The sequence below is a fragment of the Taudactylus pleione genome, unplaced genomic scaffold (genome assembly GCF_031769625.1).
Source record: "Taudactylus pleione unplaced genomic scaffold, aTauple2 ptg000066l, whole genome shotgun sequence".
Taxonomy (NCBI): domain Eukaryota; kingdom Metazoa; phylum Chordata; class Amphibia; order Anura; family Myobatrachidae; genus Taudactylus; species Taudactylus pleione.
The window spans coordinates 13,428,768-13,449,391 of record NW_028284468.1 but is presented as its reverse complement, the minus strand read 5'-3'; the positions used below and the strand labels follow the sequence as shown (position 1 = coordinate 13,449,391).

Here is a 20,624-nt window from a genome sequence, read left to right as displayed (position 1 = left end):
GGTCGGGATACTGGTGCCGGGATCCCAACCTTTCGGGATTCCGGTGCCAGTATTAAGACCGTCGGCATCTCGCATGACGGGATGGCAACTACATCCCCATATATATATATATATATATATATATATATATGTATATATATATATATATATATATATAGACACACATACATGGATAGATAAAAATCAGGAGGCATTCAAGTCGTTTTCAAATAAATTTTGGGATAAGTAAATCAATTTTCATATTTCTATGGACAGTTTTTTTTGTATATTTTTTATTATATTGGGATAATGCCATATTGTATGCATTTACATATGTTTTCACATTGACTGTCATATTTGGAAATATATACTACACTGAGATAATTAAATATTATCTAATAATAGGGAATTGGTGCTATCCTTCCATTTGCTTTCTTAGCTGCAGTAAGAATTGTGCGCTGGTTACTGTAGATAATCTTATACATAATACAATATTTACAGATGCAATAAGGAACTTGAGGTAAACCCTTGCACTTATCATTATATTCCCATATAAACATTTTCTTTCTTATGTTACCTTGGACATTAGTCATAGAAAGTGTTTGAATAGTCACATAGGACCCATCTGTGTCACTAGTAGAGAAGAGCGGGTTTGGTTCCCTGAGAACCAAACTCACCCGAACTTAGGGGATCCGAGTCAGATCCGAATCAACTCGGATTTTCCCACCTGACTTTGATCTGAAAACGAGGCAAAACATCATCATCCCGCTGTCGGATTCCCACAGGTTTTGGATTCTATAAAGGTTCCGCGATCGCCGCCATTTTTCATTCCGGCTGTGGAGAGTGAAGAGGCTGGGAGCTGTGCTGCTGTGCATAGGGCTGGCTACAGTTGTGTTGCTTAATGTCCATAGGGGCTGGCTGTTGTCCATATAGGGGCTGGCCGGCTGTTTTTGTGACTGAGGTTGTCCTGTCCATCCATAGGGGCTGGCTGTCTGTTGTTCATATATAGGGGCTGGCTGTAGTCCATAAGGGCTGGCTGGCTGTTGTCCATAGGGGCTACCAGTGTTCAATCAATAACAATTTTTTTGTGTGAGTGTTAGCCTGCCACATACTACCAGTGTTTAAATAAAAACTATTTTTTGTGTGTGCGTGTTAGCCTGCCACATACTACCAGTGTTCAAATAAAAACAATTTATTGTGTGTGCGTGTTAGCCACACCTATCATCAATGTAGGTGGGCAGGGGTACTCTGCCACTGTCTGTCAAGGGGCTGCTGCCTCTTTCAGAGGTGCTCTTCACCCACCCCCAGTGTGAAAGAATCAAACAATTTTTGTTGGGTGTGTGTTAGCCAGCCACACACTAGCAGTGTTCCATTAATAACAATTTTTTTGTGTGCGTGTTATAATGCCACATACTACCAGTGTTCAAATAATAACAATTTTTTGTGTGTGCGTGTTAGCCTGCCACACCACCAGTGTGAAAAAAAAAAAATTTGTGTGTGGTTGGTCGTGTGCATTAGCCGCATCTTAGCTGTGCTATACTTGCTTGGTGACACTGCTGTAAGACCGCAGTGAGTATGGAGGACAGTCAAATGACAGGAGAGCAGGATCCACATACCAGTCTTGTAGCTGCCAGCAGCAGTCATGATGACAATGCAAGGCCGTCAACATCATCTATGAAGGCCGATGTACCAGGGCCTCATTCAGAGTCGGTCGTTGCGGCCGCACGGTCGTACGCCACCAATGTTTGCTAAACTGCGCATGCGTAAAATTCACAATGCGCGTGCGCAAACTAGCTATTATGATCAGAAATTGCTCTCTCCTTCAACTTGGCCAGGTCGTTAGTTTGAGTGACAGGATGAGGCATTTGTGGGTGGTAACAGGGGAAGGTGCTTGTGAACGGGGGAGTGGAGATCTGAACGTAGGCGTGCCTGACTATGCAAACGGCGTTTTATGGAAGTGCATAATTAACTAAGTAGTGTCATGACACATGTGACATGGGAGGTTTTTACACTGACTTGATCGTAGTGCTTAAGAGAGGGTATGGTCAACCTTAAGGTCTATGACCAGCTCCGATGGTTCCCGATGGTCTCGATTAATCCTTATATGCCCGGAGTTGATGTGTAATGGGAACGAGAAGGGGGCGTATTTTTAGTCTTGCGGCCGCATCCTCCCCTCGCTCGTCAAGCTAACGATCCCATCTTAACGACGCAACTTGCGAGTGCTTCATTTGCATATCTGGCCCCTTTTACCTTACGACCATGCGGCCGCAATGACCGACTCTGAATGAGGTCCTAAGTCAGACTAAAAAGTCAGGCTAAAAAAAATCTAATTTTACCCTGTTAAGAAAAAAAAATTTAAAGCTAAGTCAGCTTTAGAGAAACAAAAAATTGGCAATATGCCATTCACTACACAAAGTGTCAAGGAAAGGATAAGGCCTTGGCCTTTATTATTTATGACTGGTCATTCTAGTGATGATTTAAGTCCCTCTGCTTGTAGGAGAGGTACAAAAAAAATTTAAATTGTTAAGACGAGTAACACACTGGAACCAACTGTGTGCTCCGAAAAATGACAAATCCCAGAGGAGAGTCCAAGCATGTCCGTGGTTGCCATGTGTGAGCCTGACCTTTTTAATACTGTACTTGAAGAGGATCCTCCTTCCACCATTAGTTGCCCTCTGCAAATGTGGAGATGAGCAGCACAAGTCAACATGCTGATGTAGATATTGAGGATGCTTCTGTGGAATTGCACGAGGAGGATGAGGAGGATATTTATGTAGTTGGAGATAACAACAAGGATGATGAGGATGTTGATGAAGATGAGGATTTTTGTGTAAAAAGTAAATCAGGCAACAGTTGTTGCCCATGGTGGGAAAAATCTTATTGCTGCCATGCCTGGGCAAAGGACAAAAAAATCCACTTCCATTGTGTGGAATTATTTCCATCCAAATCCGGACAACCTTTGCAAAGCCATTTGTAACCATTGCCAAGTAACAGTGAGTAGAGGTAAGGACCTTAACCATCTTGGAACCTCCTCCCTGTTACGTCACTTGCAGCGCATTCATCAAATTGTAAAAGGTATTTCAAATTCTAAAACTTCGGGGACAAAAAATCAAACAACTATCAATCCAGTGTCACCTAGCTGCTCCCTTCTATCTGGATCCAAGCGCCTGCAATCTCCACCACCAACACCTGCATCATCATCAACATTCTCATTTGTGATCGGAAGTAGTTCTGCATCCAATTTCATAAACATGACTGACTCCTCTTCTATCCGTGATTCCTCAGAAGGATCCTTGAGTGCTACGCCTGTTGCTGCTGGGGGTGGATCTTCATCCCAGAAAGGGACCAAGAAGACTACAATTAGTAGTAATTTTAAAAAACAATTGACTATTAAAAAGTCCTTTGATAGAGGAAGTAAGTATTACAGCTGTCACCCAGTTTCACAGCGGATCACTGACGCCATGATGGCTGTGCTAGTATTAGATGGTGAAATAATAAAAAATGAGGACGATAGTGTGGAGGAAGTGCAAAAGGAGGATGAGGGGGAAATTTGTGTCCTATCTGACACTAATTAGGATGTTGATGATGAGGATGTGGTTTGCGTAATCAGTCACCAGTGGCAGCAGTTCTTGCTCATGTTAAAAAGAAAGCCAGAAAAGCCACATCTTGGGTGTGGAATTATTTTAATCTACATTCTGACAACAGTTGTGAAGGCATCTATTCCATTTGTAAAGCCAAAGTTAGCAGAGGAAAGGATGTTAACCCTCTAGGCACATCCTCCTTGTTATGTCATTTGCAGCGAGTTCATGCAATTTGTTTAACAAAATTATAATAATTTGTAAATTAATAACAAGCAGTCCAGTATCAGCTACCAGCAGTTTCGACCAGCACATGCAATCTCCACCACTAATTGAAGGTAGTCCTTCAAAAAAATGTTTTGTGGGGGCCCAAAAAAACCAAGAAGTTCAGTCCCAAAAGTGTCAGTCCTAGTCACTAAAGTGCTTGGTTTGTTAAACTGTGCATGTCTTCAATATCCCATATAAGAGTGGGTTGGAGGGACAATTCCATCTTGCACCTTGTTTCTTTACATTGTACACAATTTGGGGCATTGCCGACTGACATTATTATAGTTTATTAAACTGCCATCCTGTCTGCCACTGCTGTGTGGCAATGCTTCATAGATGTCCTATCTTTTTTTTAAATTGCTGTGCGTTTGTGCTGCTGCTCTTTTGCTTAATTTTGCCAGTCAGTTCGCTGCAGCCTTTGGCCTATATTAGTGAAAAATAGTGAAATCAATATTGTGAGCTGTGAGGTGGTTATAAATGCATGGAAATGCCCGAAAATGATTGTTATTTAGGTTAATAATAATGTAGGAACAAAAATAGGCCCAAATTATGTGGTTTTACCTATTTATATCATTTAGAAAATAAAATACAGACCCAAAACCAAAACCTCAAAACAAAACACCAAGGAAATAGATCAAAACCAGATCCAAATCCAAAACCAGTGGAGATACAGATCCAAAACCAAAACACGGAGGGTCGGCGCACATCTCTAGTCACTAGCCATCATGGACCGGGTTATGCTTATACTGTATGTGCCGATACAGCAGCAGAGGACACAGAAAATGATCGTATGGGTTGGCAGATATTGAAAATAATAAACGTCAACTAGCCTGCATATTTTACATGAAGTGCCAGTGTTTCCTGTTGTCCTTGTTCATTTATTTATTTTAATGAAAGAGTATTAAACGGTTAAGAAGAATGTTCTTAAGGCACTAAGGGCCGTATTCAATTTGAGGCGTTAAGTCCGGATTCGCAGTAATTTACCACCGATGACGTCATTATCGCCTGTTTTAGTTTTACCCCGTATTCAATTTGAAAGACTTTCCGCCTAGGCGTTAAGTCAATGCAATGTAATAGGCGGTAAAGTATCGCCTATGAATGGCAGGCATTAAAAAGTGCAGAATTGGGGTTTTGGGGTGCAACGTTTCGGGAACCCCCGTGCAGCCTTCAGACAGTCCCCCAAAGGTAATCTGTGTCAAAAAAAAAAAAATTAAGGACACCCCAAAAATTTACTTTGATAAAGGGGGCGAAAAAAAAAAGTTGGGGTACAAACTTAAAAAATAGTGAATTTGACTCTGGGGGTCCCCAAGTGTTTTTTTGATTGCAGGTGTTTGCAACTTTAAAATATGCTGAACCCCATTATCAAGTACCCCTAATTTGATGGCCATAGTTGTTTTGCACTAAAAAAACTTCTAAATACTCTTCTGCATCACCTTATTCAAAGCCGCATTTATGCACCTGCCACGGCTATTAGAAACCCAGACTTCCTTCAGGAGTTAAAAATGGGGGTACCCTTTGTCCTCCCCTATGTCTACACTACTTTATAGGGGTCCCTAGAATATTTCCCGAAAATTCCCGTTTTGTTTAACCTGTAAAAAAACGGGGTAAAAATTTACTAAAAAAATGACATAAGGTCCCCCCCCAAAAGCCAAACCATCCCCAGGACTTGGCAAAACAAAAAAACAAGTTTACCCAATCCATGCAACAGCTATCAGCATGTGTGTTGCCACACATACTGATAGCTCCCGAATGCCAGCTGACGGAACATGCACGGAGCTGGCATTCCTGAGAGCCAATCAGCAGCCATGCTGACTAGAGCGGCCACTGATTGGCTTCGACTACTGACACATCCCACATTGTGTGACTCGCCCACATGGGAATTGTCAGGAGCCAGAGCCAATCAGCGGCCGCTCTACAGTCAGCGCGGCCGCTGATTGGCTGATGGGACTGCAAAGCCCCGTTCAGTCCCGGCAGCTGTCATTCAGGAGCTATCAGTATGTGTGGCCACACACATACTGATAGCTGTTGCGTGGATCGGGTAAACTCGTTTTTTTGTTTTGCCAAGTCCCAGGGATGCTGCGGAGACCAGGATATAGGTGAGTATGAATTCTTCTTTGCAGTGCCATGTTTTAAGAATATTCTACTGGAGAAGGGGACAGATTCATCTGGAATAGGTAAGTATGTGTGAATGGGTAGGTGTGTGTAATAAAGTTATACTGTCACGGTGTGTGTGTTTTGTCTTTTTTTAACTATTTATTTTACAGTGAAGTTACAGGTGCCGCATGTCTGATGGCACTTGTTGTTCCACAAGTGCAAAATGTCAGGCATGCTGGCACTTGTAGTTCCACTGTAAAACGCAATAGTTTTACATTATTTGGCCACCCCATTACCTCCATACCCACCAAGCCAGGGGTATGGGGAAGAGCCCAGGGCTTCAGCGTAAGCCTGTGGTGCTCGGGAGGGGGGGACCCTTCTTTGGGGGGTCCCTGACTCCCCCAAGATCACTGGCTTGCACTGACCGATTTGGGGTGCTAATGCTTTGGACCTGGAGCCCCAGTGATTGGGTCTCCGGGCTGTGGCATAACACTCCCGGTCGGTTGGGTCTGGTGCTGGTCTTAAATATAGGGGGATCCCCACGTGTTTTTTTACCCCTATATTTAAAACCAGAACTGGTCCCTGCAGTCTTGGGTTGGTTTCTAAAATACGGTGGAACCCTACACTTTTTGTTCCCCATACTTTTAGAAACCACCACTGGCTGGCAAGCCTGGGGCTGGTTTGGCTTTTGGGGGGGACATTATGTCATTTTTTTTGAAAATTTTTACTTCTTTTTTTTACAGGTACAACACAATGGGAATTTTGGGGAAATATTCTAGGGACCCCCCTAAAGATGTGTAGACATGGGGGATTACTATGGGTACCCCCATTTTTAACTACTAAAGGAAGTTGGGGTTTCAAATTGCCGTGGCAGGTGCATTTTTGCAGAATTTAAAAAAAAAAGTGTTTTGGGACTTAAAAATATGCTAGTACCCATTTTCATGTACCCCAAAACCTGTCCCTAAACCTAACCCTACCTCCCACAGCCTAAACCTAACCCTCCTCCAAATACTTACTGTCAGGATGCCGGTGATCAGGTTACTGGCGCCGGGCTTCTGACTGGTTTCAGGATTCCGGCACGGGAATTCTCAGCGCCAGCATTTCAACTGCAAGGATATTAACTACATCCCCATATTACTGTATGTGATACATTTTCTTTTGCTTTAGTTTCTTAGGGGTCTATTTATCAAGCAGTGAAAAGTGTGGAGAAGTTGCCCATAGCAACCAATCAGCTTTGAAGTAGCATTTATCAAGTACAGTCTATAAATAGTAGGTAGGAGCTGATTGGTTGCTATTTGCAACTTCTCCCCTGGTCCTCTTCTCCACCCTTTTCACTGCTTGATAAATAGACCCCTTAGATTTTTGTTGCAATGTTAAATTGTGTTAACTTGTATTAGATTGTTTCAGCATACCATAAAGTAATGTGCTTTCTCTTGCAGTCTGACTGCCATTTACAACAATGATAAAAGCCTGGAAGAGACTGACCTTCTTTCTTCTATTGGTAGCCATCTTTTTCCTCTACAGAACCTACAATGTTCAGCTTGTTCGTCATTACAAGTCTTTCGTCTCAGAAGGAGATATATTAAATAGCTTCAGAAAAAGACTGTTTTCCAATAAAATAACAGAAGACGGCTCCAATTCTCTAAATCCATCAGACATTTTAGGAGGGGGTGATAGTATTATTTTCTTGGAGACCACAGACAGGATGCACCCACCTTCACTGGTGTTATGTGCTATTGAGTCTGCAGCTCGGGTGTATAGTGAAAGACCGGTGATTTACTTCATGAAAGGATTGAATAATACAAACTCTGAAGACACAGCAAAGAAATATTTTCCAACACTGTCAAATTTTAAGAATGTGTATTACTTCCCTTTGAGATATGAAGAGGTTTTTAGAGACACGCCACTTCTTGCTTGGTATGAAAAGGTAAAGCATCATACTTTATTCATGTATCCCTTGAAGGTAGAGAAAAAAAAGTAATTTTGTATGCAGTGCTCTCTAATATGTAAAAATTCCATTTAGAAAATTGTCCTTTTCTACAGTACATTGTCATTTATTTTCCAAACCCCAGGTCAAATGTTTCCCAAGATTTTAACATTTTTGAATCCTGAGGGGCCAATTCATTTCTTATTCTTATGTGCAAAAACACAATACATTTTTAGCTTTTCTTCATTCACTTGTTTACCATTTTGCATTAGAAAAAAATGTAAAAGAATTTTACCCACCTATGTGACTTCCCGTCAGAAAGAATAGATCAGGCATGAAAAGTCTTATTCAATTCATTTTTCATTATACTTTGCTATAAAACACTGATTCTCAGCATCAACCCTCAAGGTTTCCAAACAGGTCATGTTTTCTTTCTGTGAAGCAGGTGGGATAATTACGGACCCAAGAAAATAGATTAACTCACATGTGTTTGATTAAAGAAAATCCACAAAACATGACCTGTTAGTAGAGATATGCGTTGAAGGCAAGGCAAGGAAGGTAAGTCAGGTGCTTGGTTGCATAGGGAGAGGAATCAGTAGCAGAAAGAAAGAAGTGATAATACCACTGTATAGGTCATTGGTACGTCCTCATCTCGAATACTGTGTTCAGTTCTGGAGGCCATATCTCCAGAAGGATATTAGTACATTAGAGACTGTACAAAGAAGGGCAACTAAAATGGTGCAATGTGTACACCATAAATCGTACCAGGAAAGACTAAAATATGTATAGTTTGGAGCAGAGAAGGGAAAGGGGGGGACATGATAGAAACATTCAAATATATAAAGGGTTTTAACAAGGAAAAGGAAGGAGACATTCTTCAAAGAATAGAATTATTACAACAAGAGGACATGTTCGGGAATCTGCGCATGCACAAGACCCATTCTGTGAGGGAGCAGAATGGGTCCTGCTAACACGCATGCTAGCCCTTGAATGTCTCTGCCTGATTGATAGGCAGAGGCATTTAAGGGGCGGTGCAGGGGTGGGGTCAGCCGGTGTTCCTGGAAATGCCCCATTTTCTGGGTGTAGACAGCCCAGAGACTGTGTGGACATATGCAGTCTTCTGGTCTCGCAAGATGGCCAGCCTGAGTAAGCTGAGGCTTACTCAGCTGGCAGGCCACCTGACTCCAACCACCATTATGACCACTGACCACAATGGTCACGATGGTGATCCCAGCACTGCAATCTCTGACACAGTGCTGGGATCGCAAATGCAAAATGGGGTGTCGTACACATCCTGCTGCATTTGCATGATTGCAAGGATTGCATTGCAAAGCTGCAAAAACTAATAGTAAAGTCTGCAATCCAAATAGCCCCTCCTCTAGGGCAAAACATTTAAATCATTCAAAACATAAAGAGGAGGTACTGGATATTAATTATATGTCAATACATACCTGGAAGTATACATAAAAGCCTATGACAAAGCCTTTAGCACATCAGAGGTCCATCCTGCACATGGCCATTATTTCTTTGGTCATGGATTCATGCACACTCTTTCAGTGAACTCCTCTTCCCTGCCAATCCTCTGTCTCACACCTCATCAAGGGGTGGCATAGTTATTCCATCGCTCCTATTATAGCCTGACTACTCATTAGCGATCCAACATTCTTCTTTTAAATTTTTTAATATCCCTTTTGCATATTATTCTATATGATCAATAATCCACATCCATATCTATAAATCGGAAACCAGAAAATAGCAAAGTATGGCGCTGGCTTTTAGATGACAAAATATTCAAATTATTTAGAAATATTGGACTGACGCTTCAAAATCAGGATAGGTAATACTAAACCTTTCAGAAATGCATACAACAGAAAATAGCAGAGAAAAGTGTGCTGTCCGAATAATCAATATTTTAATGACACATAAAAATTCCATATCTCAATAATTATATAATATATTAAAAGACATGCCCCAAAGAAATATATACGTAAACATAGATTAAAAAACAATCGTCTGTGTAGCTGGTCTATTCTATTTAGCATGCAAACACATATAGCTACAATGTACAGTATATACTCGGTCCTTTAGATTACTTGAATCCCGGAAGACGTTTTATTTATAGGCAAAAGTAAGAGGCACAGGGCTTGATTCCATCCCACTTGCTAGATACATTAGCACCCAGCGTATGCAAATCTGGCATACACCCAGCAAGGCAGGCGATCGCACGTCAAGGCACAAGCACGCCCACTATGTCTTGGCATGTGATCGCTTTGTGTATGTAGATGCCCACCAACCTGTCTTAAGACGTCCACTTGCGCACATCATCTCCAGGAAGTGTATGCAACCATCTGTACACTGGGTACCATCGGAAGTGAATGCAGCACTTGAGGTTGACTATACCCTACCGCAAGCACTGCGATCACTTCAGTGTAAAATACAACCAGGTGACGTGTACTATGACGCTGCCTGTTACTTATGCACACCTCTAAAGTGGCGTTAAGACGCTCAGGCATGCCTGCGTTCACACCTCCACTCCCCTGTTGTTAATGGTGAGCCCCTGTCACCACCCACAAACAGCTTCTACTGTCACTCACTCTGCTGGGCTGTCTATGCGCAGGGAATGAGCACTTTACCGATCTCTCGCACTGGTTTGCACATGTGCACTGCGATACGTACACATGCGCAGAATGCAAAAATTGGCCAGCTACGAGCGAACGCATCCTAACGACTGGTTCTGAATCAGGTCCACAGTTTCCTCCTGATATTATGTTCTCAATAATTGTAGCAGGTATTAAACCGTATGAAAACTCTCTGCCGGTGGCATGAATAAGAAACACCATTTCCTCCTTGTATTAATTCCTTAACAAATTCCTTAACTCGGCTTTCCTACAGCCTGTATATATTAATACGTTTAAATGCTCCGCATGCAGCTCAACAGTGTCCCGGCAGATACAAATCAGTCATTCTGTTTTAGTTCAACATATATTACTTTATAACAAATTAGTTATTGTGCTTTTATGCAAGGTAAGTTTGTAACATTAAATATCTGCAGGTTCTTATTGAGAGAGCATAAATTACCTATGCTCTAAATAAGGCAGGTATCTTTATATAAAGAAATGTGCTACACTCACAAATAATAGCTCTATCCTGTTTGCTACTGGAATATTCCTATATGTTTCAGTTAAATATTTGGAAGATTCCTAGACCGATGTTGCCATTTATAGTAGATGGTTTGTTAGAAGCATTAAATAATCAGTATAGGTGATTTGATCACAGTCGCGGCTGTTCACAGACTCTATGCATTTCTTCACCTCTCAAAAGTATTGGCGGCATCATCAGGAAATTAGCAATATCAGATTTCATGGGTTTTGGATTCGATATGCATCTGCTATGAAGTTACAGGAAAAGGAACCCAAATGCCTGGATTAGAAGCTAGTGATGGATGGCATTGCAAGATACAACAGAACATAAATGCCCCAGTAAAGTAATGGAATATAGGGTACACTCCCAATAAAACACACACAATCTTGGTAAAGCCCATAATGAAAAAGTGGTGCAAGATGGAGTTGTTCTTGGGCCCTCACACCCATCCTTATGCTGTATATTATAAAGCACATGCACAGTTTACCAAACCAATCATTTCAGTGACAGGGATTGCCACTTTTGTGGCTGAAGTGATCAGTTTGTCTGGGCCCCCACAAAACAAGCTAACAATGCGCAGCTGACATTGCTGGCAATGATATCTACAGAGGCAAGATGTCATTGTCATTGTCATTCTCATTAGTGTTTACATCATCTTCACACAATGTTAAATCATCCCCGCTGCAATCCACCATTACAGATTCTTCCTAGTGGAATTTGTAGTTCCTTTTGATGAACATCATCTTTTCAACATTTTGAGGAAGGAGCCTCCTACTCCGATTGCTGACAAGGTTTCTGGCTGAATACAAAACAAAAAGAGTGGTGCTAAAAATGTAATCTGGTTCAATTGTGAGTTATATAACCAATATGCTTATATTTCTTATTTGAAGAAAAATAATATAAAAAGAAAATCAATATAGAGCCATGTGATCTTGTATAAAAATATTTATATTATTTAATTTTCACAAATTAAAATCACATATAATTAATTATATTATAAATAAAACATTTGTAGCTTTCAAAAAGCTTCTAAATATTGGAAAGTTTTATTTTCACTTGACACCTGCTACTTCATTCAAAAGATTGCTTGAATAAAATCAGCAGCATCAAATGTATCAAACAGTGCCTGTTGTTTTAAATGTTAGTATAATTACCACAGTTGGTATAGGTTGGCCCCAGTAGTTTTACAGCGGTATAGGTAGTGATGACATTCTTGCTGTATATCGAATAGAAAAGTCCAGAACAAAGTTCATCATAATGCTTAGAGGTACATCCGCAATTGCATATAAATGCTGAAGCTTGGTGCACGATAAGCTGGAGTGGATTCACCCACAATGGGGCAGAAGGACCACTAGGTAAAGGTTGTAATGAAACCAAAAAAGACTTGTGGAATTCACAAAAGTTCCTCCATGGTATTGGAAACAGGTCCCAGTAGCATTGTCAGGTGTATCATCTAGCGTGTTTCCCTGTCGTATGACAGCTTCCTCAGAGGCAAATGGATATATTTCCTCATTAGTGTGTATATATTTATACCCCTCTTAATTGCTATAATCATTGCCACCTGATTTTATTAGAGATATAAATAATGATTAAAAAAAAATATCATATAAAACATTCGAAACACAATAAAAAGAAATGGACCACACGTCTCTTGATATGTTCTATCTTCTGTATCTAAAAATGGTTACTTTTATATTAAGTATTCAATAGATTACAAAATGACATGTGATTTTTACATGTGACATTTTCATGTGGTCAGAGCTTATAGGTTATGTTTATATCTAGTTGGCATAGTGACATGTCAGGGAAGCAGTTGGGAGGCTGACAGACGGAATCCCAACTGCCACCTTCCCGACTGTCTAATCCTGGCAAGTGTCTACTGACAGGCGTCAAAATCCTGAAGCCTGTCATTAGATCTATGCAAGGAACCAAATGCCCGGCATACCGATCGAAGGTATGCCGGGCGCCGGGTACGGACAGCTGTGGGGGGGATGGTTAGGTTTAGGGCTCCCGGGGAGGACTTAGGGTTAGGCACCCCCCGGGAGGTTAGGGTTAGGCTAGGGGAAGGGGGTTAGAGGGGGGTTAGGGTTAGGCACTTTGGGGGGAGATTAGGGTTAGGCACTCCTAAGGGAAGGTTAGGGTTAGGGGGGAATTACGTTAGTATACTTACCTTAATGGATGATCGGGATTTCCACCTCTGTCGGGCTGTCACTGTAAATCATACCAATCCCACATGCCGTGTCACAGCAAACATACCTTCTGTTTCTATGGAGAGCAAAAGGGAAAGCCCTCTTTTCAACTTTCCAGGCACGTCATGATTACATGTCATGATGCTAACGGCTTGGGTATGGTGGAATATCATCATGAGGATTATTATCTAAAGAGCTCTCATTGATCATTTAAAACCCATATTAGTAAGGTTCTGATTGACTGGATGTATTCACACACATGTTACAATGTAGCTAATCCAACAATGCCATATTATAATCATTCATTTGTATCAAATAATAATATCCTACATAGAAATAACAGTATAGATTCCTCCAAAAAAATAAATAGTTGTATATAATATATATATATATATATATATATATATATATATAATTATATATATATAATTATATATATATATATATATATATATATATAGATTCCACAGCAAAAAATCGCCACTCAGAGACTTCCATAAATACAAAATATATTGAAGGCAACCTTTTCGGAGTACAACCCCCTTTATCAAGCCACAATAGACAATGTTTTTCATTGTCTATTGTGGCTTGATAAAGGGAGTTGCACCCCGAAAAGTTGCCTTCAATATATTTTGTATTTATGAAAGTCTCTGAGTGCCAATTTTTAGCTGCGGAATCTATGAATTTTTTTGGATTGAGCACCGGAGCAGTTGTTATAATTATTTTTATTATTTCAAGGAGTGCCAACATAAATTGATATATATATATATATATATATATATATGAATGCTGTAATTTTTCACTAAGATGAAATAAAGAAATATTTTTAGAAGACTGGTGAGTGCACCCCCTTTCTTTCTATTTTTTGTATGCAGAAGATACATGTGATCCCCTATGGGTATGGGTAGCTACCCCAGCAAATGGAAGTTTTAGTCGTGAATGTGGACCATTTTGGACTTATATATATAGTGTACACAGGGGTTGAAAGTGAGTGACCAAGGTGCTTTATACACAGTATTATTCCTTAAATAACCAATTCCTAAAGTGCTAAGTGTCTTTAAAAATAAAATGAAATGAAATAGATAAATAATTGATTACTTATTATCTCACATAAAGTGCTTGGTGATTGAATGATATATCCAGGACAGTTCTTTAACTTAATTAAAAGTATATATTTAATTCATAATAATAATTTAAAACTAGTACATTTCAGATCAAATAATAAATAACAAGGAGAAATAATATACATTGGTTTCATAGAAAATAAAAATGTAAAAAATAGAGGATAAATATCAACATGCTTATCTGTAAATAAAGAAATTTGATAAGTTCACGGAGGTAGAATGGAGTGAACTTCCCTACACGTTTCGTCAGTTATATGACTTCATCAAGGGAATACATTGCCAGTGGTGTGCTCCAGCTTTTAAACCCCACAAAAGAAGGTACCCCAAAGTTTGTGATCCCTTCAGCTCTCCGGACACAGAGTCCACTCGAGCACTACAGAGGAACAGAGGTCTATAGTGCTGGAGTGGGCTCTGGGTCCGGAGAGCTGAAGGGATCACAAACTGTGGGGTACCTTCTTTTGTGGGGTTTAAAAGCTGGAGCACACTACTGGAAATATATTCCCTTGCTGGTCATATAACTGACGAAACGTGTAGGGAAGTTTACTCCATTCTACCTCCATGATCTTTTCAAACTTCTCTATTTACAGATAAGCATTTTGAAATTTATCCTCTATTTTTTAAGTTTATTTTCTATGAAATCTATGTATATTTTTTCTCCTTGTTATTTTTTAAGTGATCTGAAATGTACTAATTTAAAATTATTGTTATTATTATGAATTAATTTATACTTTATATTTAAGTTGAAGCACTGTTGTACTGCCCCGCACTAAGTGTCTGACAAGTTTGGAGCAGCCAGCATAACCAATACTCTATTTTCCATTAATCCAGTCAGATGTGATCTGAAGAACTGAGTTTATTATTCGATAGAGGATCTTGCGTGGAAATGATAAGTAATGTGATAAGTGATGATATGACAAGTGATGACAAGTGATGTGAAGTAATGGCAAGTGATGTGAAGTAATGGCAAGTGGTGTTAGTAAAACTGAAAGGTTGAAGCTTAGAACTCACCATTGGATGCTGTGCCAGGTTGAGCATATGTAATGATGACTGTCTGGGACCATGTGAAAAGGAAAATGGCTGCTTACAGCTCCTTTAAGCCCAGAATGCATTGCTAGACTGCTATGGAATGCTAAGAAGGACAAAATAGATCAGATTTAAACTCCTGTTGTTCTGATCACTAGGTGGGCCTGCTAAAGTGAATTAGTGTAACATAACAAACCCTATGCTGAAGGCATGACACTCCCCGTCTGGTATCGTTGATACCACAAATTTAAACTCTAAGTTGGTAACAGTAAAAACAGTTCAGACACTGGTCTGTGAAACAACTTAGTCTCTACTTGCTTACAGATCTTGACTTCGACCTTACGAACTTTTCCATCCTTGCTCGGGAACGTCTTGGTGACAATACTCAAAGGCCACTCGTAGCGTTGTGACTGACAATCTCTGACAAGCACAATGTCACCAGGTTTTTGGTTGGGTTTAGCAACTTGCCACTTGGTCCTTGCCACTTGGTCCTTGGTAGAGATATATTGTCTTTTCCACCTATCCCAAAAGGTGTTTGCTAGGCTTTGAACTTGCCTCCATTGTCGTTTGAATAAGTCTTTGTTGGTGAACTCTCCAGAAGGAGCATAGATAGTCCCGGTCTTCTGAGTAAGAAGAGTAGCAGGAGTAAGTAGAAGCAGATCTTCTGGGTCATTAGAAACTCAAGTCAAAAGTCTAGCATTGACGATAGCTGAGACTTCAGCCATGAAAGTTGTTAAACTCTCATGAGTAAGTCTTGCAGTACCTACTTGTAGGAATATGGAATCAAGGATTCTGCGTATTATGCCAATCATCCTTTCCCATGTACCTCCCATATGAGAAGAATGAGGAGGGTTGAAAGTCCATTTACAACTTTGCTCACTGAGGTATCTCTCTACACCTTTAGTGTTGATGTTTGAGTGAATTTGTAATTCTTTGGTTGCGTAAATATATTGACAGTGATGCCAACCTATACATTCAGTCACTCTTAGAGATGAGGCACATTTAAATGAACGGGCTATATGAATTAGGCAGGTAATTGCTCTAAGAAATTATTTCCAAATTGAGAATCTTTGGAATCTGTGTGGCTCAAGTTAACATTGTGAGATCATGGTATGGATTGTTGTCACAGCTAGCACTGCAGCACAAAGTTCTAGTCTGGGTATGGTATGCTCTGGAAGTGGTGCTAAGTTCATTTTGCCCATGACAAACCCAATATGACACTGGCCTCTAATATCCACAGTTTTAAGATATGCAACAGCGGCAATTGCTTGAATTGAAGCATCAGATAATACACATAGTCTCTGGTTTTGTACTTCTGTAGAAGGCACAGGAGTATATGAATGTGTAATATAAAGGTTGGTTAAGGTAGACAGAGAACTTTTCCACTCCTCCCACAAATCTCTTTTCTGTGGAGACAGTGGCGCGTCCCAGTCAGATGACTCGCAGGTTAGGTCTCTTAGCAAGGCTTTACCTTGGATAGTGACAGGAGCAGCAAATCCTAAGGGCCATACAAGCTGTTTATAACAGACAAGACACCTCTGCGGGTGTAGGGTCTTTCCCCACTGTTCACTTGGAAGGTAAAGGAGTCAGATTTTAAGTCCCATAAGAGTCCAAGGCTACGTTGAGCTGGTGGAGAATCAGTTCCTAAATCTGAACTCCTTATGTCACTGGTATGATCTTGAGAAGGGAAGGCTTCCATCACTCTTTTGCTGTTGGAAGCTATTTTGTGAAGCCTGAGATTAGAGCAGGCAACATTTCCTGAGCTCTCTTGAGGAGGCTGATTGATGTCTCATCCATTGGCATAGATTTTAAACAGTCATCTACATAGAAATCTTTTTCCACAAGTTGTCTAACATCAGAACCATACTCTAGCTCGCCCTCTTGAGCTGAACATCTGAGTCCGTAGATGGCAACTGCAGGGGAAGGGCAGTTACCAAAGATGTGTACCCTCATGTGGTACTCTGCAATATCTTTAGAGGGGTCGTTGTCTCTGAACCAAAGGAATCTTAGGAAATTCCTGTCACTTTCCCTCATGAGGAAGCAATGAAACATTTGTTGAATGTCAGCTGTGAAGGCAATAGAGTCCTTACGGAAACGTATGAGTACTCCAAGAAGTTTGTTGTTAAGGTCTGGCCCTGTCAGGAGAACATAATTTAAGGAGATGCCTGCAAACTTGGCACTGGAATCAAACTCGACTCTGATCTGACCTGGTTTCTTTGGGTGGTATACTCCAAACATTGGTAAGTACCAGCATTCATCTGTGTCTTTAAGAATGGGCGCTATCTCAGCATGACCATTCTCAAATATTTTGTCCATGAAAGAGAAGAAGTGATCTATCATTTCTGGCTTCCTATGGAAGTTGCGTTTTAATGAATACTTGTTAAGTGCTGTCTGTGTGTTTAAAAGTGTAGAGGTGCAACTCAGGTGTTGGCATCATCTTTGACTAGTCCCTTTTTCATTATTTCCTGGAATATATTGTCCTCTATGGACATTGCGACTTCGTCATCCCTTTTTGTTCTTTGGAAGACTGTGCACCCCAAATGTTGTTGGTAGCTGTCACAGATGTGGTTGTCACTAGGAGAGTCTATGACAGTGCAGCATGGTAGTTCCTTTATGAGGAAGTAATTGTGACATGGTTGAAATAGAGAAGGGCGTTCATTTTCTACAGTACAGGTAAGCATGCTGTTGACAGTAACTGGTTTATCACATTTCCAAGACATACTTGTCCAATTATGACCCATCCTAGGTCTAATCTTTGAGCATAAGGAGCATTGTGTGGACTGTTAATCTGACTTCTGACTTTGTGGACTCGTAAGATATCTCTCCCAATGAGTAGAATTATCTGGGCTAGTGGGTCCAGTTCTGGTATCAGATGTGCTATACGTTTCAAATGTGCATGATGGATATCTGAGTCTGGTGTAGGGATTTCAGACCTATTATCAGGGATCTCATTGTATTCAGTGATAGTGGGTAAAGGAAGGCATGTCTTTCCATCTAAGGACTTGACTTGATAGCCGATTGCTCTTCTCCCCATTGTCTCAAAACTCCCTGCACAAGTCCTTAAGGAGTATGGAGTGCTGGGTCCTTTGATATTAAAGGTCTCAAAGAAGGTTGATCTAGCTAGAGACTTGTTACTTTGATCATCTAGGATTGCATAAAGTTTGACGGATTTCTCTGGTTGGCAGTTAGGGTAGACTCTGACTAAACAGATTTTGGAGCAAGATCTGCCACTAATAGTGTCTTTGCAGACTTCAGTACATTGTGAAGTTATCTCTGGTATGACTGCAGTAGTGTCTCTTTGCTCCACACTGAGCTCCCCACCATGCTCTGTGTCACCATAACTGTGTTGTAAAGTTAATGGGGAAGGTGCAGGGTGTAGAGCTGTGTTGTGTTCTGTGCTGTGACATTCTATGCAGTTAACACTAACCTTACAATCCTTGGCAAGGTGGGTTGTAGAAGAGCAGCACTTGTAGCAGATGCCGTTTTCTCTTAGGAATGCTTTGCGGTTCTCCAGGGACTTTTCTCTGAAGGCTCTGCATTTCAAGAGAGGATGCGGTTTGCTATGCAGGGGACACTGCTTGGCAGGATCTTTATCTTTGTTCTCTTGACGGGTTGAATAAGTAGACCTGTGGGAAGAATCTGTATAATGCACATTAGTCTTGTGAACTGCGACTGACATTTTGCGGGGGTTAGGTAGAATAGTGGTTGAGCTGGTCAGTGTAAAGGCAAAACTAGGATCATTCCTGGTCTTAGCTTGTTGGTGCACGAAGTCCACAAAAACAGAGAATGGCGGAAATGGTGCATTGTAGCTTTTGTTAGGTAACCTAGGGAAATAATCAATTCTTTTGAACAGTGCACTTTCTATTATCTCTGGTGAGCCATAGCACTCATTTAATCTATCCCAGATATTATTAAGGCCATTCTCACGGTGGTTAATATTGATCACTCTTATCCTTCTAGCGTGTTCAGTGGATTAATTCCAAAGCCATTTAATTAAAAGGTCTATCTCTTTGCTATGTGAAAAGTCTAACCCTCTGATTACATTTTGGAATAAGGATTGCCAGGCTTTGAAGCTCTCAGGCCGATCATTGAACTTTGAGAGTCCGTTTGTGACCAGCTCATGGCGAGCAAGAAACTTGGCAAAGTCTAATGTGTCTTGATTGGCTCTAGGAGATGCTGTTTGTGCATTAACATGGTGAGTAAATGGTGCGTGGTCATACCTGTTAGGTTTGTATGGTTACTGTTGGCTTGTATCATACCACTTTTGTGTGTGGGTAGTTGTGCCTTTGTGGTAGTTTGCAGATTCAGACACCTGGTGTGGGGGAAGGTTGTTCCTCATGGGTTCCTTGTGTCTAGAATTTTCTTGTTTGCAAGTTGGCAGTTCACTGTTGACTAGTGGGGGCACTACATTGTGTGTTTGGCTTGTTTCACTGATGAAATCTGAAAGCATGCTTTGTACTGATTGAGGTTTGCTCCTCATTTTGGATGCTTGATTGACATATTCTGATGTACGTTGCAATGAATTCTGCGATCCAAGCTCTGCATCAAGCACATTGATCTTCCTTATATTAATAAGTTCTACAGATTCTAAGAATGCTGCTTCAGTGATGGCAGCTGCTGCCTCCTTCTCTGCAGTGAGCTTCTAACTAATTGCTTCTAGGTGTTGTTTCTCCATAACTCTTTCTGCATCCAGACATGACCTCTACCATATCTCTTAATGCATCCAGACGTGACCTCTCCATATCTCTTTCTGCATCCAGATATGTTCTTTCTGCATCCAGATGTGACCTCTCCATATCTCTTTTTGCATCCAGACGTGTTCTCTCTGCATCCAGACATGATCTCTCTATTCCTTTCTCTACTTCTAAACGTGATTTTTCTATTTTAAATTGCATCTATTGTTCGGCAAAGGTGGCCCGCACTATTGCAGCTTCTGCTTATGTGTCTGCCATTATGGCTGCATTGCTGATAGATAAAGATTTGGAGAAACTAGAGACTTGGGACCTTGTTTTGTATGAAGATGTTGTTTTCTGTGACATGATGATGGAATGGAAATGCTTGACTGTAGAGGCTGCTGTATTGTAATGTGCAGATAACTGAGCTGACACTGTAGCAGGTCTCTGAGTAGTCAGGGTCTTGGGACTCTTAGGCTGTTTGACTTTGCAGGGACTGTTGTCTTGCCATATGCAGGTGGCTGTACTGACAGTGTGAAATTCCTGTGTAGTCAATTGCTAAGCTGCCACGGTTAGACTGTATAGAAACTCTTGTTCTGTCATATGCAGATAGCTCTGGCTGGCAGTGT

The 20,624-nt window shown here is 40.8% G+C and overlaps 1 protein-coding gene across 1 annotated transcript in view; it reads left to right on the top strand.

Moving 5' to 3' along the window:
• Positions 1–20,624, top strand: part of LOC148534453 (alpha-1,4-N-acetylglucosaminyltransferase-like) — an 80,036-nt gene that overhangs the window by 21,920 nt on the left and 37,492 nt on the right. The window contains exon 2 of the mRNA XM_088466871.1: positions 7,358–7,845. Within this exon, the coding sequence (XP_088322997.1) occupies positions 7,378–7,845 (468 nt within the window). The 5' untranslated portion in view covers positions 7,358–7,377. The remainder of the gene's footprint in view (positions 1–7,357; positions 7,846–20,624) is intronic.